This window comes from Pseudorasbora parva, chromosome 19 (assembly GCF_024679245.1).
Source record: "Pseudorasbora parva isolate DD20220531a chromosome 19, ASM2467924v1, whole genome shotgun sequence".
NCBI lineage: Eukaryota > Metazoa > Chordata > Actinopteri > Cypriniformes > Gobionidae > Pseudorasbora > Pseudorasbora parva.
Genome location: NC_090190.1, coordinates 19,180,653 through 19,208,324, shown reverse-complemented (window position 1 = coordinate 19,208,324; position 27,672 = coordinate 19,180,653). Strand labels below are relative to the sequence as shown.

The following is a 27,672-nucleotide window of genomic DNA, read 5'->3' as shown; positions in this document are numbered from 1 at the left end:
GAAACCAGTGCTTTTATTTATGAAGGCTGCATAAAATTGATTAATATATATATATATATATATATATATATATATATATATATATATATATATATATATATATATATATAATTTCACTGTTTAAACAAGTAGCACTTAGCTACTTAGCTAGTAGCAACTTCTGAAGTTTCATGTGACACTGAAAACTGGAGTAATGATGCTGAGAATTCAGTGTTGCCATCACAGAAAAATATATTCAGTTAGCAGTCGTTTTTAAAATTGTCATTTAATAATGAATTTTTGATTGTATTTTAATGGACTTTCAAAAATAAAAAAATGAAAAAACTTAGACCCCAAACTTCTGAATGGTAATCAAATTATGTGGATGCTTATCTAAAATCACTGGGGATGCTTTTTGTTGCTTTATTTGTCGCAGCATTTGCAATTATGAAACAACCGTTTTAAAATGACAAGCAAGCAAATGTTATCTGAAACATTTCTTTTGCTGACATTCCAAAGAAAAAAACTACATCTAATGTTTTTGTACATTCATACATTGTGAGATCTTGTTTTATTTATGCATATTGAGACAATGGGCTGAAGGCTGGGAGATGTCAAAAAAATGTACACTACATGAGCTACATGTATTCTTAAATTACACGGTACAATGGAATAGCTATTAAAAATATATTAAATCCTGAGAAATGAGACATTTTAAACGTAGCAAATTAAATGTTCCTATACAATTCCATCTGAGAGTGTTAAATCACTCCATATGTGAGCCATAGCTTCTTATAAAAGGCACATTCTCTTATACACGCACGACAACCATCACATCCCGAGAATCCCGTTTGTTACACGCTTCCCAGCCGTGCCATGCTCACACGTGCCAATTGAAGCCAGAGTTAGAGATTAAGAACTGTTTTGCATGCTTTGCAGGGTCAGCATTGCATCAGACACAATATTCCTAGAAGAACGTGAGATGAGTGTTTGTTGGAAGGGAAACTTTAGTTGCGGCGCATGACAGTCTACACAAAGATGAATGGACCCTCGTGGCGGGACTGGATCTCCGAGCTGGGATTCTCAGGCTCGTTGGATCCGCTGTGTCTGGCTTTAATGAAGGAGGCTCTGTTCTTCCTGTAGCTCTCTGTTCACTTCATTATTTATCGTCTTGATGTCAACCTACAGAGAGGACACAATCATAGTCAGCATCATGTAGGCTAGCTGTCATATTGAAGCAAGCAAACTATAATTCCGTGCATATAATTTCCATGTGCCCTCATTATAATCTTTAATAACGTCCCCTCCCTCCCTGACTTCTCTTCTCCGATGATGCGAGAGCAGGACAACCTGCCTGTCATTCACATGACATCACAGCAAATAGAGTGGTGCAGGGAGGGACGGAGGGACGCCAAAACCCGGAAGAGGCTATCGGAAATGTTCTACTTCCCACTTTAGTGATTACGAGTTTGTTGCATTCAAGTGCTTTGCTGTCGGAATAAACGGGAATCATAGAGGAAAGGATCGACACCGTGTTGCTTTTTTAGGGGAAAAAATATTATTAAAACCAAAATTATTTGAAATATTGTCACAAATGATAACCATAAACATTACGATACCAATTTTGGTCAAATGCTTGCAATTTTCGCTGTGTATAAATTAAAACATACTTATTAGTAGCCTGTGCCACGTTCTAGGCAACCCAGCAGTCAGTCACACCATAGACTGTAAAAAAAATGGGTCAAAACCCGTGACTTCCTATTCATGAACTCGTACTAGATCGATCATGTGCTCCCACTTACGAGTTCTGACGTCACATAGCCCGCCAAACAACAATGGCAGATGTGGTGTTTAATGCTTTAATGGAACCTTTTGTTCCTAAAGTAATTTAAAAGCACATCCATATTGTTCATTCATTAGCTTTTGTAATTTTCTAGTAAAATAAACAATTGTATTATAAAATAAATAATTTGAATGTTCTCATGTATATATATATATATATATATATATATATATATATATATATATATATATATATATATATATATATATATATATATATATATATATATATAATTAGTGTTTATAAAGGCTATAAACATTAGTGTTTGACAAAAAGTTAGAGACCCCCCAAAAAAACTTTAGAAAAGGAATTTTCAATATCCAAATTAAATTGTTCAAATAATTGTTTAATATGATATAATCTATATACCTATTTGTTTGTTATTTGCCAAATTATTTTCCAATTTTCTTTTTTAATACACTGCCACATGATCACAGATCGGTTGTCGATTAAAAAAAGCTGCTCGATTGGAGATATCATTCTGTTGCATAAACACGTGGGACAAGTTATGGGGCAACGTTTTTAGGGTCTGGATTTGTTCAGTTATGAGCAATAGTAATAATGACCCTTGCCTCAGTAAACACCAGTAATCAGCTAAACCTAAGATTAAAGTTCACTAAGGTAAGATGGCTGATTAGAGGCTGAAATGGTAGTTTAGGTCTTTTTATTACATGGCTGTTTTGTCAGTGGCTGCATTTGGCTATCAAATATAATATTTTGGTTCCAGTCAATGCATTAGTGGTGTGGATTTTACTGACAATTTCTGCGGGTTACGTTTTGCGCCAGTAGGTGGCGGTGGCGGCGAATCAGTGAATTGTTTACTCAATCGATTCACTTCGCTATGCACTGATTCATTTAGTAGCGCCACTGCTGTGCTGTGTGGATTATTTTTGGTTGGCGAAACAAGAATAGACGAAGTAAAAGGAAATACTCTGTCTAATATGTAAGTTGCTCAGTAGTAACTGTCGTGAAACTTGTGATGTTGCTTAAATATACGTAGGCTAAAATAGTATTAATAACTGTTGCACTTTATCCTAACTAGACTAACGTTAACGTTAGGCGCCACAACAAGCAACCACGGATTCTTTTTTCTGATTATGCTATTTGGTCATAGCTGACAGCAGTGCTTATCTCAGGTACGTAGACTTTTTTGTTTTGTAAAATACAGTTATTATTTAAAAAAATTGTTCGAATGTCATATTTGCTTCAGTTTAATAGCCATAATACAAGCGACAAATCCAATGGTTTACCTCAGATCTTGAAAATAAACATGAACGTTCACACTTTAACTCCGCCCATACGCTCTTCTGAGATGCGAGATTGATTTTTTTCCCGCGTCTTGTAATTTTTTTTTAATGAGGTTTATTAAATATACAAATGTATATAACCATTATAAAAACAACAATAACAACACAATTATATAAAATAAAGAACAGACAAAAAAAAAACACATTTAGAGCCTGGGGTAATATAAATTACTCAAAGGTGCTTCAAAGGCACTTTTAAACTATCAGGCAAAAGGTCACAGAGCATACAGACCACAGCACATAATAGGAAAGAATGAATATTATAAGGTGTACACATGCAGAGTTATGTATTTTAAGGCTTTAAAATTTTATTTTAGCATTGCTGGAGGTATATATTGTTACCAATTACTTCAAATCTTTACAAAATATAATACATAGGGGCTTCACAGACAAAAATGTGCACTTATGAATAAAATAAATATATTTATTAGAAAATATTTGTCCTTTACAGCATCTTGTAGCTTGTCGCATCTGGACCGCCCTACATTTTATGTCAAGGAAGTAAACACTTCTACACTTACATAGTGAACTATTGGAAGGTAGTTCAAAACCATAGTGATTATCGATTCCACTCATTCAATCAGTGTTGAGGCTTAGCATGGACTAGCATGTCATTTTCTCAAGCAAAACACTGACTGCTGCTGCTTCTGATTGCTTTTAGTGGGAAAGGCTGCCTATATCTGCTGGTCTGGGATCAGTGGTCTCCATAATAATAACATTTTTGGCAAAACAGATTTGGCAAATGATGCAGTGCATATATGCACTGTAAATCCGAAGTTCAGTTGCCTCAAAATGTTAAAGTTAAAGCTACACTGTGTAACTTTTTTAGTTTATTCTTAGCTAAAAACACTTAGTTCTTTCAATATATGTGCTCATTAATGTATATTTACTTCTTTCAATTAATAAAGTATTCTCGTAAGTTTATAATATGCCATTGAAAATACATACGGGTGAGGGGTTCGAATGCTGGTCGCCATGTTGCCCCTCCATCCTGAAAGTACATTAGCCAAAGAGGGACATACCCATAAATTCAAGCTTTGCCTTTCGCGTTTTAACACTCGATGGCACCGTGTCAAATGTGAAGAGGGGGATGTTAATCTTGGACTAAATTGGCCACCGTAGGAGTTAAAACAAAATTAGAATTGAGAGGAACAGAAACTATTATTCACTGGATGGTCATATACCTTTACACCGCTAGATGGGGGAAATTATCACACAGTGTAGCTTTAAGAAAATCAAAGTTTAATAAGCAAAACTGGCTTATTGTAGGGAATATCGCAAAGTCTAATGCAAACAAAAAAAAATCTGACTAAACTTTACAATAAAGCTTTATTTAAATCATGTCTGTTCTTTGTTATGATGAGAGGATTTGTAGATAATGAGAAGTTTTGTGCAACATGTAAACTTGCACTAAAATTCACTCAGCTTTAAGACCGTATATAACTTGTTTTGATTGATACAGAGAGGATTCTAATTCCCAGAAAATTAAACATGATTGGTCATTATTTTCAACAGAAGTGCCCGTTAATGGGTACAATACTCAACACTGTAAAATCATGCACTCACATGACTCAAATAAAATAATGAGATCACTCAAAAAAAACATTAACGTTGTCTCTTCTTTATCTCTCTCCAGAATAAAATGCTACCGTAAAGCCTACTAGAAGTCGGTGCACATATTGTGTTTATATTTACCAGAAATTGCTGCAAATATAGTGAAACTGCTGTCTATCTTGCTTAATCCTATTCAAACAGATTGATGGCACAGAGTTGTTTGGAACTATTGAGAGCTCTATGAACCATGTGATCATGTGGCAACGAGATCAAAGCGTGTCGCAAATCTCATTTTTCTATGGCTCTGGCCAACACCAAACACTGATCCCTAAACACTGTAGCCTTAACCAATGAAATTAGCTGCCAGGGCGGGATTCGAAATCGCATACTCTCTTGAGTAGATACTTATTTTGAGTAGATATTTATTACTTCACGACTGCTAAAAAACTGTTTTATGAATGTGTAGTGTGAAAGTAATTCGTTAGTACTACATTCACAATGTTGACATTATCATGTGACCTAAGAGTGGGAGTTATGTCGCTTCACTTTCATTCAAATACTTTCCCGTGGCCTCATGGGTCCATCATATCTTTCCCTTGGCCTCATGGGTCCATCATATTCGGGACATACTACTTCGCCATCTTTAACAGACTCTGTCGCTTAGTTACGAGCATCCTGTCACCGTTTAACTGCCCTGTCAATCATCGTCAGATTCGTCACAGTTCAAATCCTCCACATTCAGGTCCATCTACACTTCAGAATCTCGCTGGAAGTTGTAGGTCATTTGGTTTTTTTGTTATTTACACTTTTATGAGTACTGTGAATTCGGACTTCTTTTGTCACATACTATTTTTTACTATACCTACTAGATAGTAGGAAAGTATGTGACTAGAATGAATGCCAAGACCTCAGGTGGGTGTCACAGAAGAGAGACCAGGTAGGGATGTGCGGTATACTGGTACTGTGAAATTACCTGTATATATTTTTCCCAAACGGTACAATCGATATCATGATTTTGCTCATTTCGGTATATGCTAGGGATGCACCGAAATGAAATTCTTGGCCGAAGCCGAATAATAATGAAATGCTTGGCCGAAGGCCGAATACCGAACATGGTGTTTCGCTTTTTTTCTATTTATTTGGCTATTTTTTTTACCATTACAATAATTAAATAGTAAATAAAAATTTGCTTTTTACTATTTTGTGTTGCTTTTCAGACAAATAAATCAAATAACAAAAATACAATTTCAAAATATTTATTTAACACTGAACATTTTTTTAACATTCCAGCAGATATTATACAAACTAAGCACAACATAACTTAAAATAAATAATTAGTAAACTAAAAAATATATTTTTATTTGGCCATCTTTGAAGCCCCCCTTCTTGAGTAGCCTATGTTAGGCCTATAACTGACTGCTGAAAGAATGTAACTCTGTATGTCTACAACAACAAATGTGCGTTGAATTGGGCAAAAAATGTGGATGAACCCACAACAAATAAATAACTGTCCTAGACATAAGCCTACTTAGCCTACTTCTTCAGGAAAAGTGGCAGGTTCTTTATTAAAAGTAGCTTCTCTGCTTTCTCACATGAAAGTCGGTTCCTCTTCTCATCGATGACATGAGATGCAGCACTAAACAGTGCTTCCACACTGCTGACATGTTTGCTGCATAAAGCGCGCGCCTCTCACTCTACGTGGGTTACTATTTGATCGCGTCATTAAAAACGTCATTGTTCGGCAAAAATTATTCGGCCTTTTTACTTATTCGGTTGCAGAACATTCGGTGCATCCCTATGCTAATGTTCTGAAGTTCACCGTTAGCCGTTAGGTGGCATTGCGCTACCTAAACTGATGTGAAACCAGCAAACGTGACAACATGGAGGAGAAAATTGGATAAAGCAGTTGAATCTCACGCAACACGCCAAAACTAATTAATAATGAGAGCAGTAGAAGTGAAATTTGGAATTACTTTGCTTATAAAACTGATGAAGAACCATTAAACCTTGCCAAGCATCAGTCACTTTCCCATCCTTACATGTATTAAGAAATTGATAGTGAGTGTGTGTGTGTGTGTGTGTGTGTGTGTGTGTGTGTGTGTGTGTGTGTGTGTGTGTGTGTGTGTGTGTGTGTGTGTGTGTGTGTGTGTGTGTGTGTGTGTGTGTGTGTGTGTGTGTGTTGTTAGTATAAGCGCAAAGGAAACTCTCTCAAAGAGCTCCCACTACTGCATTATATAAAATCGATTGGATGTTTAAAATGGCAAGGTTTAAAGAGATGTGGGCAAGTGATTTCCACCAGCTGTCTCGAAACACAAGGGAAAGTGTAGCGGAGCCAGCAGATGTGATGTCTTTTGAAGCCATTTGCTTATTTTGGGAAATAGAAGGGAGAAACTTCTGTGATGAAAAAAATTATAATCACTGATGAAGAATATTGATTATTTAGAGTGTGTTTGTATTCATACAGGAGCTAATATGTGTCTCTGCCATGCAGGACACTTCTGTTTAACACTCTTGCCATGTGTGCAAAACTACTGAGAAGGACTGTTTTGACAATGGGGGTACAAGAGATTGTGACATCTGTTGTGTCTTCAGTTCACAGTCACACTCGATGCAGGCACTGATGACTGTGTTGACTGTGGCTCTTTCTTGAGAGAAATAAATCTATAAAGATTAGGGCTGTAACGATATGCGATATGAAATCGAAATCGCAATACGCAGGTCCACGAACCTGTATCGCGATCTGAGAAGGCAAAATCGCGATACACCCCTTCCAACTCCCAGAATTATCCTTCCTGTCCAGGTCCAACTTTTAAGTCAGCAGTATGGCAACATTTCAGCTACCCGGTGGAGAACAAGGATGGCAATCGTGTAGTTGACAAGACCCACACAATTTGCCGTAAATGTTTCAAGAAGCTTCCCCAACCAGCTGGCAACGTGGTGTGAGCGTGGCGTTTCTGTTGCGTGTCATCCGCGGGGCGGCTGCGTGGCGTTTTCTCTTTCTTTGCACACCAGAAGCGTGTCTGACGCGGCGCTTCTGTTGGTATTGATGTACAGGAGGCCCTATACTTCATGTTAAATATATATTGCCTATTGGTACCACAAAGAAAACGTCGGCAGTAGCCTATTGACCATACAGATATATGGTATTGACGGCAAAATAGGCTACAGAATACTGTACAGAATAAAACTGTTTTGTCCCCCCCATATCGAGGTTTGTATCGTACCGTGGGTCAAAAATCGTGATACGAACCGAATCGTGGGTTTGGTGTATCGTTACAGCCCTAATAAAGATAATTGGTTAATGTTTCTCTCTTATTCAGTAAAGCGACGGAGTTATTTTTTTTTGCCATTACCAAAATTCAGACCCTTGTATGGTAGCGATTTAATATTGATATTTCGGTATTAGATTGTGGTACCGAAGCCAAAATTGTGTTATTGAGCCATCCCTAGTACCAGGGCCCCTCAATAAGGAGTGCACAAGTCATGTACACTCAACGACTTGCTGCTAGAGAATACCCATGCACTGTGAGTGTCAAGCAGAATTCATTTCTACTTTTGCCTGAAGATGCCATCTGCAGCACTTTAGTTGCACTCAGTGTTTAAATTCGCTCACTGGTTTTCATTTGCTCAGTGGACTATATTAGTGTAGTAATGTCGGGAATAGTGAATAGTGAATGAGGGCAGATAGTGCTGCAGGGATGACATAATTTTGTAGGCCAAAACCTTTAGACAAGGTTTTCTAAATGGGTTTTTGGATAAATGCCTAAAATAAGGTCTGTGTTTACACCTGACCACTGCAGATTTAAAGTGACGAGTGTTTTGAAAGTATACAGAACTTTATTTATGGTAATTGCGATGAGCGTGAATGCATCAATAGTCTGCATTTAGCTTCTTTTTTTTAGCGATTGTATTTAGGCTTCAAAATTCATAAAAGTTGTGTTAATTTGTGAAGATTATCATGATGACACAAAACGTGTTATAATCAAACCTTTGTTGGTCACAGAGCTTATTTTACTGTTAGGCCACTGTAAAAATCCTATTGGGTTTTGTTGCGGGAACAAGGGTGACGTAAACTTTCGGGTTGGCCTACAAAAATATGCGATCACTGCAGCACTCTACAATGATTTTGGAGTCAACTGAAATATTATACAGCGTTGATTTCCTACATAGTCTAAATTGTGTTCGATTCTTGTCTTTAGGTTCTTTGGCTAGTGAGAATTTACCTTGGGCATTAGCTAGTAGACTTTCTCTTAACAGGTTAGTCACCAGCTCCAGCTCCTGCTCCGCCTCCTGCACGTTTGGATCCAACTGCAGTACTTCCTGTAAATCAGTGCTGGCTGACAGGTAGTCCTGTGAGAAAACATACAGACAGACCATCTGAATTGAACAGTAGTGCTACTAGTCAGTGTGATCTCTACTGCACATTTGATATGCAAACAAACATCACTATTTACAGTGGATTAACTACTGTAAAATGCACAAAAACAAAGGAGAGATACTCTCTTTTGACCATAAAAGATATAATATCACAAAATATGAACCTTCAAGCCTTTGTGTGCCAGTGCTCGTCTGTAGAATGCTTTCTTATTGTTTGGCTCGATCTGGAGTGCAGAATCACAGTCCTGTTTGGCTTCTGCGAAACAATCCAGCTTGAGATAGCACAGAGCTCTGGAAAACACCACAGACATTTCTCATTCAGCAATGCGGCCTGACTCTGTCCTTGGGTGTTTTATGCTAGAGTTGTCAGAGCTGATTGCTGACTGAATAGCTTGGACTGAGCAGCTCCAGTCTCAGCACTTTCTAGAAGGCTCGATCAACCGAGAGACAGGACAACATGTACAGCTATTCAGGATTCATTGCTACTTTGTAAGACTTTAGCGTGAACTGCAAAGCACCAAACTGTGGCTGTGAATACATATGGCTAACTTCTTACTGCATAGTGTATACTAATGCATCTACAGTATATCAAACAGTGTGCACATTTATGCAACATTTCAAACATTTACATTCTGCTGTCTTCACCAGTGTTATTATAGTATTATTTATATAGTATTATAGTATGTGACAAGCAGTCGAGGCAGAGGGATTGTGAGAGATATGCGGCGCGCAGCTGGCGCTCATTATCAATCATGCCGGCCCTGTGCCATTCTCTCATGCCTGCGTCCCAATTCGCATACTATCCATACTAAATAGTATTCGAAAATAGAATTAGTATGTCCCAAATCGTAGTATGTTGAAAAGAGTATTTCAAAGATACCCGGATGGTTTACTATTTCCGGTGCGAATTCAAAGTACGGATCGATGGGCACTCAAACGGCTGATATTGCCCACAACCCACTGCAAGGTGGACGAGGATTCGATTAGAACTACAAATGTGGATAAAAAGCGTTAAAAAACTACAAACATGACGGATGTGCGAGTCCGACGGTTAAGTAGTAGGGCTGCACGTTTTCAAGTTTTTCATTAACCGTTAACCGAGGCCCTTAGCGGTTAATACTCGGTTAACCATAGTGTGCGTCAGGGTTATTATTTTTTGTTTATTAATTTCGACGACCGCCATCTCCTTAGTGAACGCGCCTATAGAGAGAAATGCACATCATGGATTACATAATCAGAGAGTAGCCTATGTCTTTTCGTTTTAAACTGTTAAAAGACATTTCAAGCTTTCTTAAGTCCTTCGGATGAGACGTTAAACCGAGGTCCTGACTCTCTGTGGTCGTTAAAAATCCCAGGATGTCTTTTGGAAAAAGAGTAGGGGTGTAACCCCGGCATCCTGGCCAAATTTGCCCATTGGTTTCTGTCCTCATGGCCTCCTAATAATCCCCATATCCTGATTGGCTTCATCACTAGGTCTCCTCTCCACCAATCAGCTGGTGTGTGGTGAGCGTTCTGGCGCTAAATGGCTGCCGCCGCATCATCCAGGTGGATGCTGCACATTGGTGGTGGTTGAGGAGATTCCCCCCTTCTATGTAACGCGCTTTGAGTGCCTTGAAAAGCGCTATATAAATCGAACGCATTATTATTATTTATTATTATTAAGATATATTTCATGTCTGTGAGGCCTACGCTGAGTTTCGTTGAATTAGGATGAGATGCGCTCCAGTTCACGAGCAATGCAAGTGGCCGCGAGGGCGCCTGCATGATTAGGGCATGTGGTAAAATATGCAGCGGAGAGCGATTCACACAGCGTTTGACTCGTGCGGCTGAGCCTCTCCCGGCAGAGAGATCAGGCATCTGTGGACTCGTTCCTTCAGCTCTGGCCATCTTGCTTTCAGTCCGCGATTAGCTTTTTTGTTTTCTTCATTACAGTTAAAGTAACGTCTGCTTTTCGCCAGTCCTTCACAAGTTTCTCACTTCAAACTTTCTTTCTTCTGATCCGTTATGCACAGCGCGGGCTCCCGCTCTGCTTCTGCCCTAATGCGACTTATACTCCAGTGCGACTTATGTTATTTTCCTCTTCATGACAAATTTTTTGACTGATGCGACTCATACTCTGAAGCGACTTATAGCCTGAAAAATGCGGTAAGCACTGCATTGCAATACTTATATTTTGCCCCGTCACTCTCAATTTTAAAGTGCTCTCACGCTGTAGTTTTCTTTGCCCGCTTCATGTTAGAAACTAAGCTGGTCATGACTTCTTCTTGCGGATATTACAAATGTCTGGGAGCACTCTGGTGGTCTCTATTGGTGCAAAAATATATTACAACTAAATTCAAAGCACGTCATTGACGCCACTTTTAACGGGTAATCGGTCAATCGGTTAACCATGGACACCCCTATTAAGTAGAGAAGTTTAGATAAAGGGGTTTGAGTGACCAACTATCAATATTTAACCTGACAAAAATATATTTATTCAGGGTTGTCCACATTATATTTCACCTGCAGCAGCATTGTGAACTTTTGTAATGACACGTTTGGCCATTAACTTTTAAATGCCTTATTATATTTCAACTGCAAACACATGAGGAGCGTTTCTGCATTAAAGACCCACAAATGGCAGATCAACGTGCGGCTACATTTCTCTCTGATACGGTAGGAGATTAAACTGAATGTGGAGGATTTGAACTGTAACGAATCTGACAATGATTGACAGGGCAGATAAACGGTGACGGTATGCTCGTAACTAAGCGACAGAGTCCGTTAAAGATGGCGAAGTAGTATGTCCCGAAGCTTGCATACTTTTCTGCTACACACTCAAAAGTATATACTTTTTTACTTCACAAAAAGAGTACATACTTTTAGGATGTAGTATAAGTAGGCGAACTGGGACACAGCAATTGTCTCTCGGCCACGACTGTTACTGTTAAAAGTACCACATAGTACTTTTTTATATTATAATTACATTTATTTTAAGTATATTAAGTTTTTATTAAAGGTCCCATTCTTCGCGTGTTTTCGAAGCTTTGATTATGTTTACAGTGTGCAATATAACATGAGTTCATGTTTCGCGTGTAAAAAAACACAGTATTTTTCACACAATTTACTTATCTGTACACCGCTGTTTTCTCTGTCCTAAAAACGGCCTGATGATTTCCTTGTTCTATGAAGTCCCTCCTTCAGAAACAGGTAATGAGTTCTGATTGGGCCAGCGCTTCCCGTGTTGTGATTGGACAGCAGCTTAGCGCACTTTGGCCGGAAAGGTCCCGCCTCTTACCATAACGGGGAGATGCAAGCACTGAATGTGCGCTCTTCTCCACGTGGGAGAGGAACAAGACCACGCCCCCTATTTTGCGTGTACTTGTGGGCAGAGGGTTAGTCAACAAACGGTTCTAGTGACATCATTCATGCCAGGAAGTGCAGGGGTGTAGTCCAAATCGGCCGTTCGCTGTAGGCTTTGAAAGGGAACTTCTGTTAAATAAAATATATCGCTTGACATTGAACTTTGAGCTTTATAATTTTACAGGTATTATTTATGCTCTAACAGCAACATTTCACTCTAACTAAAGTTTGAAAGATGGAATCACGAAGAACAGGACCTTTAAGTTTATTTAATTTAGCTTTTGTCTGTTTTTTGGTAAATATTTGTATACGTTTTCTATTACATTTTTTTTTTAAATGTATTCATTTTATTAAACATGATTTGTCTGTACATAGTAATGCGTATCATTTAAGAAAAAGAATGGCTTCATTAACTTTAATCAAAATAACTTCCTCTCTCTCATGACGTGTTTACTGGTGTGAGGGCGGGACAACCTTTCACTCACATGAGATCAGCGCAATAGCAAACCACAACAATCCAACCGATTCCTGACAGACAAAAATCAAGACCCAACTTACTTTCTTTTTTTGTTTTGTGAAGCCGTTTCAGTCATATGGGAGTTTCCGTCACACAATAATTAATTTTAAAAGAAAATTGCGACTTTTTATCTCACAATTGTGTTTACATCTCGCAAGTCTGACTTTTGTTTCAGAATTGTCAGAATTGTGAGATGTAAATGCGTAATTTTGAGTGATAAAGGCAGAATTGTGAGTTATAAAGTCCAATTTTGAGTGAAAAAAGACTTGGCTTCCTCAGAATAGCGTGTTTTTATCAAATCTGACTTTATAACTCGCAATTGCGAGTTTTTAATCTCACAATTCTGACTGTATCTTGCAATTCTGACTATAAATCGCAATATATCTCACAATTCTGGCTTTATAAATCGCAATGGCCCTCATTTATCAAAAGTGCGTACACCAAATTTCCAGCGTACACCTTGCGTACACCCAAACCCACGGTGACTTTGAGATTTATCAATATGGACGTTGGCGTACGGCACGCTCAAATCCTACGCCAGCTCAGGAGGTTGTGCACGCACGTTTGAGTTAGTGGGAAAATGCGCAGAAAAACAATTCCTAACACCACAAAACGCACTGACAAGATATGCTATATGATCCACTGTAAAAACCACAACAACAACATTCAGTGTTTATTTTTGTGCAACATGAACGTCAATGTTTAATTTTTGTGACTTTACCAAAGCGTTTTATTTGTAGGCATAGCATATGTATTCCTCCAGTCGCGAGCCTGTGCGCTTTATCTGACGTTTCAGGCCCGCCTGGCCCGGCAGCTGCGCACGGACTGGGACTCAAATAATTCAGACTGACAAAATAATAAAAATGACCTTCTTCTTTTAAATAATAATAAAATCAATAAAAACGACATTCTTCTTCTGAATAACAAGCGTCATTAAGAATAATAAGAATCATAATAATAATAAGAATCTTACAAATTGTCATGTAATTATTAATGTGAATGAATCTTACTCCACATCACATCATCATCCCTATTGTACCCCAATACATGTGCCGTGATACGAAATTAAATGCTAATTGTTTCAAAACGTGCTGTAAAATAATGCATTGTGATGGTAATTTATCATCCAAACAGCTATTTAAACTGCTGGAGTGCGCTTCTCAACCTCCACACACTATTAAGAGTAGGCCTACTCGTAATTTGTGTCCATATTTTGTTTTTGTAGGTGCCTTTAATTCCACTCTTTTAACTCCCAAATAAAACAATTTCGTTTTTTTTTTTTCACTTCCCTGGTGATGGTCTCGATGGGCGCGTCTCAATCATTTCACTAGTTCAGTAGTCAGGGCACTGATCAGGGAGTCAGCCATTGACTTATGTACTAGACAGTGCCCTGACTAGTGGACTAGTGAGATGACTGAGCGCGCCCGATCTCCACGTCGGAGAAGTTTCGCTTGTTTGCCGTCTCCATGGCGTAAAATGAGGGCGTGGGAGAGGCGGAGACTTGAATATATAGGGGCGTGTTATTCTAATGACGATCGTTTTCAGCCGCGGCATTTATCAAGGGCAAGTATTGCGTACACCTGGATTGCAGAGGTGCGCACAGCTTCATAAATCAGGCGGTGAGAGGAGTGTAAGCATAATCTTACGCCAACATATACACCCGTTTCTACGCAAGATTGATAAATGAGGGCCAATATGTGTAAAAAGCCCCAATTGCAAGTTATAAAGTCAGAATTAAGTTATAAAGTGAGAATTATGAGATATAAAGTCAGAATTCTGCCTTTTTTTCTCGCAATTGCGAATTTATATCTCACAATTCTGACTTTGAAGTACTAAAATTATTAAAGGGTTAGTTCAACCAAAAATGAAATGTTGTAGGCCAATAAAGATTCAGCGTATTGATTCATGATTTGGATTGCGTGTCAAAATGCCAAACTGCTGAAATCACGTGACATTGGCAAACCGAATTATGAATCAATACGCTGATTCATGATTGTTTGAATCTTTATTTGAGGATTGAAAACAAACACGGAAAAGAAGATCATGCTGAATTAAGTCGTAGATTTAGCTATTTTTGGACCAAAATGTATTTTCGATGCTTTAAGAGATTCTAACAACTGATGTCACATATGGACTACTTTGATGATGTTTTTATTCCCTTTCTGGACATGGACAGTATAGTGTGCCTACACTTAGATACGCTGTCGGGTCTAAATATAAAATATCTTAAACTGTGTTCCGATGATGAACAGAGGTCTTACGGGTGTGAAACGACATTAGGGTGAGTCATTAATGACATACATTTCATTTTTGGTTGAACAAACCCTTTAAGGTCGGCATGAAACAGAAGTTGCAATTTTCTTTTCTTCTCTATTCATGTATATGTGCATGGAAGCTTTGAATCCTTGAACACTCAGACTTGATATTTGTCAAGTGCAAGGTTGAGTCATGCACAATGCATTATGGGATACAGTATTCTGGAAAGTGTGCTGTGTTATCAACTTAACATTTTAGTAATCAATAAGTCATTTAGTTTTTTGTCAATTTGCCATTTCCATGCATACTACACACGTACAATATACATACTGTTGAAATAGTATGTGTAATATGGTGTGCTTTTCTGAACAGCCTGCTTGGCTAATAAAAACAGTTGAAAAGCATTTAAATAGCAGCCTGTTTTCACCTGATCAATTGGAAACATTTACCTGTTAGTGTAAATGGCACATTCGTTGGATTTGATGGCCAGACACTCGCTGTATTTGTCCACAGCACCTTGAAACTGGCTGTTCTTCACCATTTCATTTCCTTCTTGTTTCATCAATGTGAATCGAGCTTCTGCTTTTCGGGCTGTGGAAAAAATAGATACAGTAGAATTAAACTTCTAACTTCCATCCCAAGACAGAGAGCCCTCTTTACTAAATTATCATTATCTGTGATAAAATATATATTTTTGACATTTAAGCATATTTCCCAGTCAAATTCTCATTATCGTAATGCAACAACAATAACAAAACATTTTTAATAACGTAAACAAACAAATCCAAGAACAAAGTTACTGTATCATGGTAGTGAGAATGCTCATGAAAATAATGTCACAATGCATAAAATCTTAAGGGTCATATAGACTTTTTTCTTTCTTTATGCAAAATGTAATTTCCAGTGTTATTTTAATATTGTTTATATACTATTACAGTATTCGTTCATATTTTTAAATCACTTTTTTAATATTTTTGTTTTCAGTTTACTATTAGTTTAAGTTTTGAAAAATGTAGTCATTAAAAATATATATATATATATTTATATATAGCTTTATTATTATAGCATTTTTATTTGTTTTAGTAATTTTTGTACTTCAAAAAACGTTTATGCAACATTTGTAATTTTGTTGACATATTTTCATATAATAGCTTTAGCAATAATTAAAACTCTGGTAATTTTTGATTATAGGGTGAAATGAGACCTGCATGGACATGCTATTGTACAAGTTACACAAAAGATGCACTACACTGCACAGGCTTGTGGTAGAATGTTTGGCAAGTTTGCAGTGGTTCTTCACATTTCCAGTAAAGGCAGCAAATGCTGTGTGTGGGAATAACATACTCCCATTATTATGACATCATTCTGGCTCGAAAGACAACAGAGCAAAGGTCGTCCCATTGTTAATGTGATCAGGTGCTGCTGTGTGCCTAGTGATCATGTGTGTTTTCCTTTCTCAGTTCAGAATGAAACCGGAGCTGTCTGGTTCCATTACGATGAAAGCTGACTATGTTACACCTTTACATAATTGATTGCCATCAAGTGCGGTACATCTATGCTGACAAATGCTGTTATAGATGCAGCTTGTGACTGAAACTGTTAGCATAATTATTGTAAACAAGGAAACAGCAAAAATGTAAACATCACACGCTAGCATGCCTATTATAAGGTGTTCAGTGTCTCTTTTTTTTTGCATCATACTGTAGTATTTATCAGTACTGTCCAGCATTTGCAGTTCTTTGGTGTTCCAGCATGGATTTTTGTTTTGAAATGAATTATTAATATCCATGCAAACATTTTCGACAACCTCAGCATGAAAATCCTAGCTGGTCCAGACTGGTTTTTGCTGGTTAGCATTGATTTAGGTATTAAAACTGTGATTGTTATATTCTATACTTCGTCCAATCAGTGTTTCTCATTCACTAGTAAATGCATAGATTATTCATATTTATACGCCCTGGAGAACTTTACAGGAAACATTTCCATTTATTCAAATGAACTTCTTCTTAACCTTATTCTAACGAATTTGCATTTTTTAAATGAGTGACTGCATACCCAAGGATAGTAATTTGCATAAAACACTCCCAAACACCTCCATATAAAAGGATTTCCGCATGACCTTTCCATTACAGTCTTTTGTCACTCTCAGCAAACTTATGACGCTCTTTAAAAACTTAAAGCATGTTGTGCAGAAAAATCCTCAAACAATAGTGCAACAGTTGGGATCTGGAAATATATTTTTTTTAATGGTAACTACTAAACTTATAAAGACAGACCTACTGTGAGCTACGTGGTATGGCTACATGGCATTTGTTTCTGTTGAAGCCGTCAGCTAGCCTCGAAATCTAGACGCACCCTAGCGGCAGCAAATTTAATCTGCCCGCCAGTGTCGTCTAGCACCTCTCAATACCCTTCTGAGCTGTATTCGCCTAACTCCGGGCCAATCACATCGTGTATAGAGTCAGTGGGCGGGGCCATAATGACGACGGCCGAGTTGCGTTTGCGTGCTTCTAGTAAACACAGAAACTGGCGAACGGCGTTCTTTCGAACCAGCTTTGACCGCGACTCTGGAAGACTTGGAGTTAAGCTTTTCTCTGAGAAAAGAACAAAGAACGGCACTGAAGTCATTCTTAAAAAGGGAAGATGTGTTAGGAGTTTTGCTGACCGGATACGGCGAATGTGTAATCTATTAACAAGCTCTGCTACCCCTTCGTTGCTCTGGTTGGTGGTAGCGCTATCCTATCGCGTGCAGGGGGAGTTTAAAAAGACAACCGTTTATCCCGCCCCTCGGATTGAGCCCTGTCAATGGTGAGTTTCCAGACCAAACATCTTGATGTGGGTCTGGTTTGTCAGGCTAATAATCGAGCTGATCTACGCTCTCAAAATACTGAAATGTTTGTATACCGGAATATACAGTATTGTTCAAAATAATAGCAGTACAATGTGACTAACCAGAATAATCAAGGTTTTTCGTATATTTTTTTATTGCTACGTGGCAAACAAGTTATCAGTAGGTTCAGTAGATTCTCAGAAAACAAATGAGACCCAGCATTCATGATATGCACGCTCTTAAGGCTGTGCAATTGGGCAATTAGTTGAAAGGGGTGTGTTCAAAAAAATAGCAGTGTGGCATTCAATCACTGAGGTCATCAATTTTGTGAAGAAACAGGTGTGAATCAGGTGGCCCCTATTTAAGGATGAAGCCAACACTTGTTGAACATGCATTTGAAAGCTGAGGAAAATGGGTCGTTCAAGACATTGTTCAGAAGAACAGCGTACTTTGAAAAAGTTGATTAGAGAGGGGAAAACCTATAAAGAGGTGCAAAAAATGATAGGCTGTTCAGCTAAAATGATCTCCAATGCCTTAAAATGGAGAGCAAAACCAGAGAGACGTGGAAGAAAACGGAAGACAACCATCAAAATGGATAGAAGAATAACCAGAATGGCAAAGGCTCAGCCAATGATCACCTCCAGGATGATCAAAGACAGTCTGGAGTTACCTGTAAGTACTGTGACAGTTAGAAGACGTCTGTGTGAAGCTAATCTATTTTCAAGAATCCCCCGCAAAGTCCCTCTGTTAAAAAAAAGGCATGTGCAGAAGAGGTTACAATTTGCCAAAGAACACATCAACTGGCCTAAAGAGAAATGGAGGAACATTTTGTGGACTGATGAGAGTAAAATTGTTCTTTTTGGGTCCAAGGGCCACAGGCAGTTTGTGAGACGACCCCCGAACTCTGAATTCAAGCCACAGTACACAGTGAAGACAGTGAAGCATGGAGGTGCAAGCATCATGATATGGGCATGTTTCTCCTACTATGGTGTTGGGCCTATTTATCGCATACCAGGGATCATGGATCAGTTTGCATATGTTAAAATACTTGAAGAGGTCATGTTGCCCTATGCTGAAGAGGACATACCCTTGAAATGGTTGTTTCAACAAGACAATGACCCAAAACACACTAGTAAACGGGCAAAGTCTTGGTTCCAAACCAACAAAATTAATGTTATGGAGTGGCCAGCCCAATCTCCAGACCTTAATCCAATTGAGAACTTGTGGGGTGATATCAAAAATGCTGTTTCTGAAGCAAAACCAAGAAATGTGAATGAATTGTGGAATGTTGTTAAAGAATCATGGAGTGGAATAACAGCTGAGAGGTGCCACAAGTTGGTTGACTCCATGCCACACAGATGTCAAGCAGTTTTAAAAAACTGTGGTTATACAACTAAATATTAGTTTAGTGATTCACAGGATTGCTAAATCCCAGAAAAAAAAAATGTTTGTACAAAATAGTTTTGAGTTTGTACAGTCAAAGGTAGACACTGCTATTTTTTTGAACACACCCCTTTCAACTAATTGCCCAATTGCACAGCCTTAAGAGCGTGCATATCATGAATGCTGGGTCTTGTTTGTTTTCTGAGAATCTACTGAACCTACTGGTAACTTGTTTGCCACGTAGCAATAAAAAATATACTAAAAACCTTGATTATTCTGGTTAGTCACATTGTACTGCTATTATTTTGAACAAGACTGTAAATGCGTATTTTGCATTTATTGCTTATATTGCATAACTTTTTAATTCAGATATGCTGTTCATTATACTTCCTGGGATATAAAACCATTATATCCAAGCAGATCTCGCCCCCATTGATTACCATAGTAGAAAAAAAAAATACAACGGTAGATAATTGGGGTTAATTACAAACATTCTTCCAAATATCTTCTTTTGTGTTGAGCAGAACAAAGAAATATATACAGGTGTGAAACAAATTGGTGAGTAAATGATGACAGAATTTTAATTTTTGGGTGAACTATCCCTTTAAGTACAGTCCTGTACTTTTACATTTTTGTCCAATTTTCAAAAACGTTTTTGCTTCAAATCCAAGTTTGTAGTGTTGTGGTACACCTCGTAGCTGATTGGCTTGGTTCATGTCTTATAACTCTTTAAAGGGGTGACGAATTAAGAAATCAACTTTCCTTTGAGTTTTTGATATATGAAAGGCCATGGTAATATAAGAATATCCTGTAAGCGTGTTCGCAAATGCGGAATCGTTTGTAAACAAGTCTTAGATCGCGCTGGATTTGCAGACACAATGCTGTGTGTACTAAATTCCTTATATGGGTAGCATTTTTATGTGTATTACATAGTTTTGCACATACTGCGCGCTGACGGCAGTTCTGTCATCGCGTCTTTGTTTACATTCAGTTTCGTTTCTGCCGCCATCTTCTATGAGTGATAAATGTGCGTGCATGAATACTAAACTACACTTTATCACGTCTGTTTCCTAATGGCTGTATGTTCAACATGTGAATGGTCATACTGACGAGATATAAACCAGTCAAACGTTCTTCTGTCTCCTGTCACACTTCTTGCCGGAGTTCCGTAGTGGATTTGCACTCCACCTAACTTCAGAATATATTAGTCCTACTCCTTTACACTGTGCCTTCTATATTGGATCCGGCAGAAATGGTGCAACAAACTTATATGAGTAAAACATCTTTTTTATATGTAATAGTAGTCCCGGGGCTATGTGTTTTTCAGACGGGCTACCAAAACGTAAGCCCGTTGGCAGGCAGATGAATCTCAAATAGTGAAATAATATTCCTTTCTTTTTCGTTCATGCTTATATCCACCAATCGGTCGGGCCAAGTAATACAAAATAATATTTTAATCAGTTGTGGGTGGATGAGAAATAAATCATTGTGTTTGTTTGATAAAGATGTTTACTGTCCTTGATTCTCTCGGTGTGGTCGAGAGAATCGTTCTGGTTGCCGCTTTCAAAACAATCCCATCCTCATGTGAAATGACAGAGGAGCTGAAGCTCATGAAATATGCAAATCTTATCTAATCCTAGCCGTGGGTGTTTACTTCCAAGTCTCCAGTGCGGCACGCCCATCAAAACCCAGCGTTCAGGAGAATTTCTCAAAACCGACAACAGTATAAAAATGTAAAAAAGCCAGTTCATGACACCTTTAACAAAGACTATTTTTCCCATGGAAAAATAAAATAAAAATATACGTCAGGAACCAGCGCTTCTGAAAAAGGGCCCAGGCACTATTGCATTCTATGTCTCAAAATCAGTTCAAACACAATAAACATTGTTTGTACAGACACAGAGTCCCAGAAACAGGTCGTTCAATTAGCCAGCTATACATATCTGCATATTTATGCAAAGGAACCTTGCATCTTGACCTATACTGCACCTATATGGTGAAATATATTTAAGATTAGATAACTAACATCATTCCAACACATTTATAATCAAACCTACATTTATTCAGACACCATTTATTTTCTCACATTATCATAGTTTATTCACTATAGTTTAGAAAATGATAATAAAATATGAAAAGAACTCAGTTAAACTGTGTCAGAACAAATTCATCTTGATAATGTCAGATAACTTTGATAGAAAGACCAGGACACACTGATCGGATAACATTCCGACCAGAAATGCGTCTTTTCAATGTATATGTAGACAAAACACAGCCTTAGATATTACCAATTTAGGTTAACCAATTACCAAGCAATGCTCCATTTAGTTCAGTCTGTGGTGTAAAAGTAAAGAAAAAACACTGAAGCAAAACATGGTCAGGTCAAAGTGTCTGAATAATTTTGGTCCCAATTTTTATTATCAATTTTACTGGTAGTCCACTGTATGAAGAATTTTTGGGTATAATATGTTACAGTTTACTTTATTTTGCTATCCTAACTTACATAAATTAACTATAGTGTCCTGCATCCACAAGTAAAAAAATAAATCTGGTGTCTGAATAATTTTTGGTTTGACTATAAGGTCATCCAGAGTATGTGATTTCAGTTCCTAAAAGCTGAAATTTAGAATAATTTGAAGTACAAAAGTTATTGAATCATTATTGAATCATAAATTCAGAACATGTTCATACACAGCTTTCACTGATGAATGAGACCCGCCCTTATCAACTTTGTAAGTAAATATGCAAATAAGATAGAAGTCTTTATAGATTGCTAACTAAGTTACCATTTTCGCTTTTGAAAAACAACTTAAAATATAATAGCTGTACCGTTGATGCTCATTATTAAGTTGTGCTTTCTAAAGAGAAGCATCACTACTGCTATTGCTCATACTTGAGTATAAAACTGTTCTATCTGGCAGCTGTTTTCTTTTGGTGTTGGTTTTGGTTTAACTCACCCTTCTCCTCTTCTACTCTGGCTGCGCGGGCCTGCAGAACCTCTGCGCTGGGTTCATCTTTACGGTGCTGCTGGGCAGAAAGCGGAACCAGTGGAATCTCTGGAAGCTTCTCTCGCCAGTCAGGACCGTCCTCCTCTATCAGCATTTTTGTGATTCTGAACATATCACAAATACAATCAGACATACCTACAATTGTAACCATTTCACCTATATATAAAAAAAGATTCCTTAAAGGGTTAGTTCACCCAAAATTGAAAATTCTGTCATCCTTTACTCACCCTCATGTTGTTCCAAACCTGAATACAGGAAGATATTTTGAAAGTTTTGGCGCTTTTTCACTGCATGGTATGGGTCAGTACGGCTCGCTTAAATAATATCACCTAAGCGAGCCGTACCGATACTAAAATGTGTGTGTAAATACTGCAGATCACTGACTGGTCAGAGAGAATCGGCACTACCAGCACCATTGGTTTTGTGACACGAGATGCCAAACCTGCTAGAAACAAACGTCTTCTTCTTGCAGTGAAAAATATTCTCATGCCAAGAATCAAGAACAACATTTAATCGATATGCTCCATTGCTCCTGGGTTGTGAGTTTGTATGGGCCACATGTCTGTTTATATTGCGTGTACGATGGCAGTAGAGGCGGCAAAACTAAAACGATCGGCCTATAATCCTACCCACTGTCAAGCAGTACTAAACATCAGTGGAAAAGCAAACCGAGCCAAAGTAAAGCGAGACATGTTGTGCCGAGTCGTACCTTGAGTGGAAAAGCACCATATGTAACCAGGCCATTTTGGGAAACCATTGACTTACATAGTAGGAAAAAAGTCAATGGTGCCCCAGAACTGTTGCATCATTCTTTAAAATATCTTCCTTTGTAGTCAACATAAGAAACAAAGGTTAGGAACAACCTGAGGGAGAGTAAATGATGACAGAATTTTCACTTTTGGGTGAACTATCCCTTTAAGTACGTAAAAATATCTAAACGTCCTTGAAATGAGAATTATCATGGCTTTGAGGACAAATATTTTTCAAGATATACTTATTTTCAGTATATCTTAAATATTGAAGTTTATTTTTCATCCTATTGGCAACTTTTCAATTCAAACCACACTGTAAGAAAATAAATATGTAGGAAAACAGAAAAGACACTGCAAACTGCTAAGGACATTATCTGTTAATTTTAAATTAAAGACATTGCATTTAACCTTAAAACACAACATAATGCATAATACGAGTAAAACACCTGTGAAAAATCAATAAGGAAAATTCCTTCATATTAACAGCGTTCTTAGAGTGAAAAAAACTATCAATATGATATGAAGCATACATATCTTAGGCAATGTGTCTTCTTAAGTATGATTATTTTACAGAATAATGCCAGTATTAAACTGCATTTTTAAGCATGTTTATGTTTCCCTGTGGACTATTAATTCTACCTGTGCACACTGTCGTGAGCCGACTGTACGCTGATGTCTATCTGCAGTACTGTCTTGTAATCCACATACGCCATCCTGTAGCGCTCCAGAGATTCATACGCCATAGCTCGCCGGAGGAGGGGCTTCAGGGAGAAGGGGTGGAGCTCGAGTGACCTATAAATAAACAGGATAAAACACAGAGGATCAAGATCTTTCTCTGATCCTGTGCCCTACAATGAACTCCCTAACTACATTGGTAGCCATTCATAAAGCTGCATGTGTTTTTGCAATATTTCTTCTAAAATAATGTTTAAGCTAAAGTAACTCTTTTCTATTTTCTTAGTCAGTTTGAAACGGTGTATGTCCCGTGTCTTTCCTCTGTGGTGTATTGTAGGATTAAAGAATGGATGCATCTAAACAAGATAGTGGAAAGTACAGTATGATTACAAAGACTAATTTTATTATTTCCCTCCAATGGAGCAGAACATGGTAACAGACTGCCAAGGTTCTTTGCGCCGGTTAACCAGGCTGCCGGTAAAGCTCCTTATAGTGCAACTAACTGCGTGCGTTGGTGTTAATCTTACTGAGACAATCACAGGCACTTGCAGTATTACCTCACATATAAATCCAAGCTAAACGCAGCCATGTGGCTCTCATTATTTGGTGAAAGTCTGGTCATCAGCCACTGAACAGTGTGTACATAGAAAAGTGCGGTTAACCTGGTGCAGTCCTGAATGCAGTCTGTGCTGTTTCCATCTTTGAGGTAGCATGCAGCTCTATTGGAGTACAGAATACAAAGATCCTCTGGGCTGTCAATACCTGCGAATACAAGAACAGCACTGAAAATAGACTTAAGAAAGCAGCTTTAGTTCTGCATGGATACATGTGGGAGGAAGGGTTCATAGTGCAGACAGCCATTCATTTTGGAAAACATTTTGTTTAGTCACCTAATATCATGTTACAAACCCAATTAGTCATAGAATAAACACCCTGGGGAAGCTGTATGAGGAAGACGGAACATCCCATCTTTTTTTTAAAAGGCCCATTACGCAACTTTAGTGGGCACACCCACAATGCAATGTGGTGGAAAGTGAGCAGCAGTCTTGTGAAACACTTTCAATTTTAATATAAAAATGTGGCTCATGTTGCTAAAATGCAGTGGTTTGATGAACACCAGTTCTAAACCCTTTCCATGGGAAATCTAGACAGCCGAGCCTCTCTATGAACCGGCATTGGATACCTCCCCCTGCATTACTCAGCGCTGCTGAACAGGATCTATGCAATGTTTGCGCACTAGATGCTTTCGTAGTCCACACTACAAAATGACTCATTAAAATGTGCTGGTTCATTCGGAAAAAATAAATAAAACTAAAATGTATGAAAATACACACTATAAACTGTTACCTTGCCAAAAATGCCATTTTAGTAACAACAACTTTTAAATATACTATTTTATCATGCACATAATATATATTATTTCACAATACATACTTAAGTACCGTGCCAGAGTCATTTAAATGTCAGTATATTAAAAACTACTTCACCTTGCCAAAACAAACACCATACCAAAAAAATATAATCTTGATAACATTCAAATCTTGTAAATATAGCCTATATTTTTATAAGATACACAAGCACAAAATACTTTTACCTCACCAGAATCTTTGAAGTATGCTAATTAATCTAAACAAATCAGCACTTTTAAGTTAGTATTCTACAAAAAGTATGAAAATACATACTGTAAAATGTCACCATGCCAAAAATGGCATTTTGTTGATGCCGAAAAAATGTTATACTTTTTTTAAGCACACACATTTTAAGATAAATACCTTTACCCCATCAGAATGTTTGAAATATTTTGGTTAATTATCCAGTAGTTTAAGTCACTATACTATAAATGACAGTTTATAGTACACAAGTGTAAACTGTCATTTATAGTACAGTGACTTAAATTACTGGAAAATTAACCAAAATATTTCAAACGTGTATCATTTTAAGATAATTAAACACAAAATACTTTCATATTTTAAAGCCCAGTACTTTTAATTCTGTATACTAGACAATCTGCTTACCAAAACAATCACCTTACAACAATTTTTATATATACAGTAATCTTGGTAACACCAAAGACTGTTATATCTACTGTTTTAACATTTATGTCATGGGTGATTTTAATAAAAAACTCAAACAGAATTGTACTCTACCAGCTTCTATACATCCGTCGATGGCTTGTGTGTATTTCTCCAGCGCGTCCCCAAACTGTCCATTTTTGAACAACAAATTGCCCTCATTTTTGAGCCTGGCCAGTGGAGGAGGAAGGGCCCCACACGGGGCGTCCAGATTATAGCTCTCCCCAGCAGTACCACTGAGCCCAGGTCTAGAGCCCTGAGGCTCATTCTGGCTCTTGTCGGCTGGAAGGGTGCCATTCACTGCCGTGCTCTTCCCTTGGACTTCCTTTGAGTTGGCTGTGTTGTTTCCATGGCTCCTCCTGCGGCCCGGGGTCCCAGGTTGAGAGTGCGGGCCCCCTCCCTCTCCGTGACCGGGGGCCTTCTTCTGTGAATTCCCCATGGCTGCCCTCAGTCTCTACCAGAGTAAAGCGAGCTCTCGTCCTCACGCAAACACTCATACACACTCTCCCTCTCTTCCTGTTCCCTGCGCAAACTGTACAGGCTAAGCCAGAACTAGGAAGACACACCTCCTGCCGGGTGCACTGAGCTGTGACATCACGGAGGGGGAGGGGCTGCGTCGCTGCTGCAGAGTGGGGGTGGTTTCCTGTGAAACAGCAACCAGGGGAGTTCAAAAGGCCCTGCTGGATTTCACTGTGCAGAAAATCAGCTGCAGAGACCTTCAGCCGACACTGTTTAGGATCTCTGAAGACTTGTGTTTATTTTATGGCACCTGAATGTACTTATGATGGCCTTTCCGTGCTTTAAACTGTCATTCATAGGCAAAATATAGCTCATCGCAGTTTGTTCCCACTGAAGAAACGAAATATTGATGTTGTGCTCAAAGACATAACTTACTCCCTTAGACTACAGTTTAATAGACTACTTTTGATGCAAGATAGAGACCAATTACAAGAATATTACACAACAATTAGTAAAAATAATAATGTAGGAGCAGAAAAATCTATAAACCTGGTGTTATTGTTTCCTCTTCTGTGCTTGATTAAAAAATGTAAGTTAACTTCTTGATTTTGTTTACCGCCCCTTTTATTTGCACCCCTGTTGGCACTTATGGCTTTGCGTATACCCGCTAGATCATAATTTCTAATAACAAATATGTTTAAGATACAAGTTATTCTGAGAGTTTAAATTTGATCACAACAAAATGTTACAGACTACAGTTAATTTCATGAAATTCTGAAGTAGAAAGACTGAAATTGTATATTCTTGTAAAACACTCCAACAATCTGCTTTATTTACAACTCAAGTTGCTAGTAAAACGTGTCCCAGACACATCAACAACATGTAGTTTTAGGATTTCAGAACATTTAACTGCCCAAATGTTAACAATTAACAATCTGAATTCATTTGTAAAGATGGTCAATTGTTTTAGCATCCACTGAAGCACAAGATCATCACATTTCACACAAACTTGTAGAATCTAATAAAAATAATAGTATAATGACACCAAACCCTATGACATTCTTTAATTCATATTTACTTTTTAATACAGTAAAGGTACAATCACATTTATCGTTCATGGCTAAATCCAGTCATGTCACTAGGACTCCTGATGAAGGGTGAAACATTTGGTCACACAAATTTGCTGTTAACTAACACCAAACTACTTCATCTGAAAGTAACCTCTGTGTGAGCTGTGCTTCATATAATTTCTATACTATTCTCTTGGCAATTTTTTGCTCAGGATATTTCGCTAATGTAAACTTAATGATGATAACAT

At 37.9% G+C, this 27,672-nt stretch overlaps 1 protein-coding gene across 1 annotated transcript; it reads right to left on the bottom strand.

Annotated features, from left to right (window-relative positions):
- Positions 1-388: 388 nt before the first annotated feature.
- spag1a (sperm associated antigen 1a) lies at positions 389-26,457 on the bottom strand. The gene is made up of 8 exons (XM_067426595.1): positions 25,971-26,457; positions 24,486-24,585; positions 23,788-23,940; positions 22,346-22,500; positions 15,625-15,766; positions 9,225-9,351; positions 8,907-9,033; positions 389-1,161 (listed from the first exon to the last, which is right to left on the bottom strand). The coding sequence occupies exons 1-8, from the start codon at positions 26,332-26,334 to the stop codon at positions 1,157-1,159; spliced, it is 1,173 nt and encodes a 390-aa protein (XP_067282696.1). The 5' UTR covers positions 26,335-26,457; the 3' UTR covers positions 389-1,156.
- Positions 26,458-27,672: the final 1,215 nt, after the last annotated feature.

Bases quoted from the DNA above. Each gene is read 5' to 3' on its own strand.
- spag1a (XM_067426595.1), bottom strand. From the start codon at position 26,334: ATGGGGAATTCACAGAAGAAGGCCCCCGGTCACGGAGAGGGAGGGGGC. The intron at 23,941-24,485 runs GTTAACCGCACT...GTTTATTTATAG, and splicing joins TGCATTCAGGACTGCACCAG to GTCACTCGAGCTCCACCCCT. The intron at 9,034-9,224 runs GTTCATATTTTG...GTTTTCTCACAG, and splicing joins TGGCACACAAAGGCTTGAAG to GACTACCTGTCAGCCAGCAC.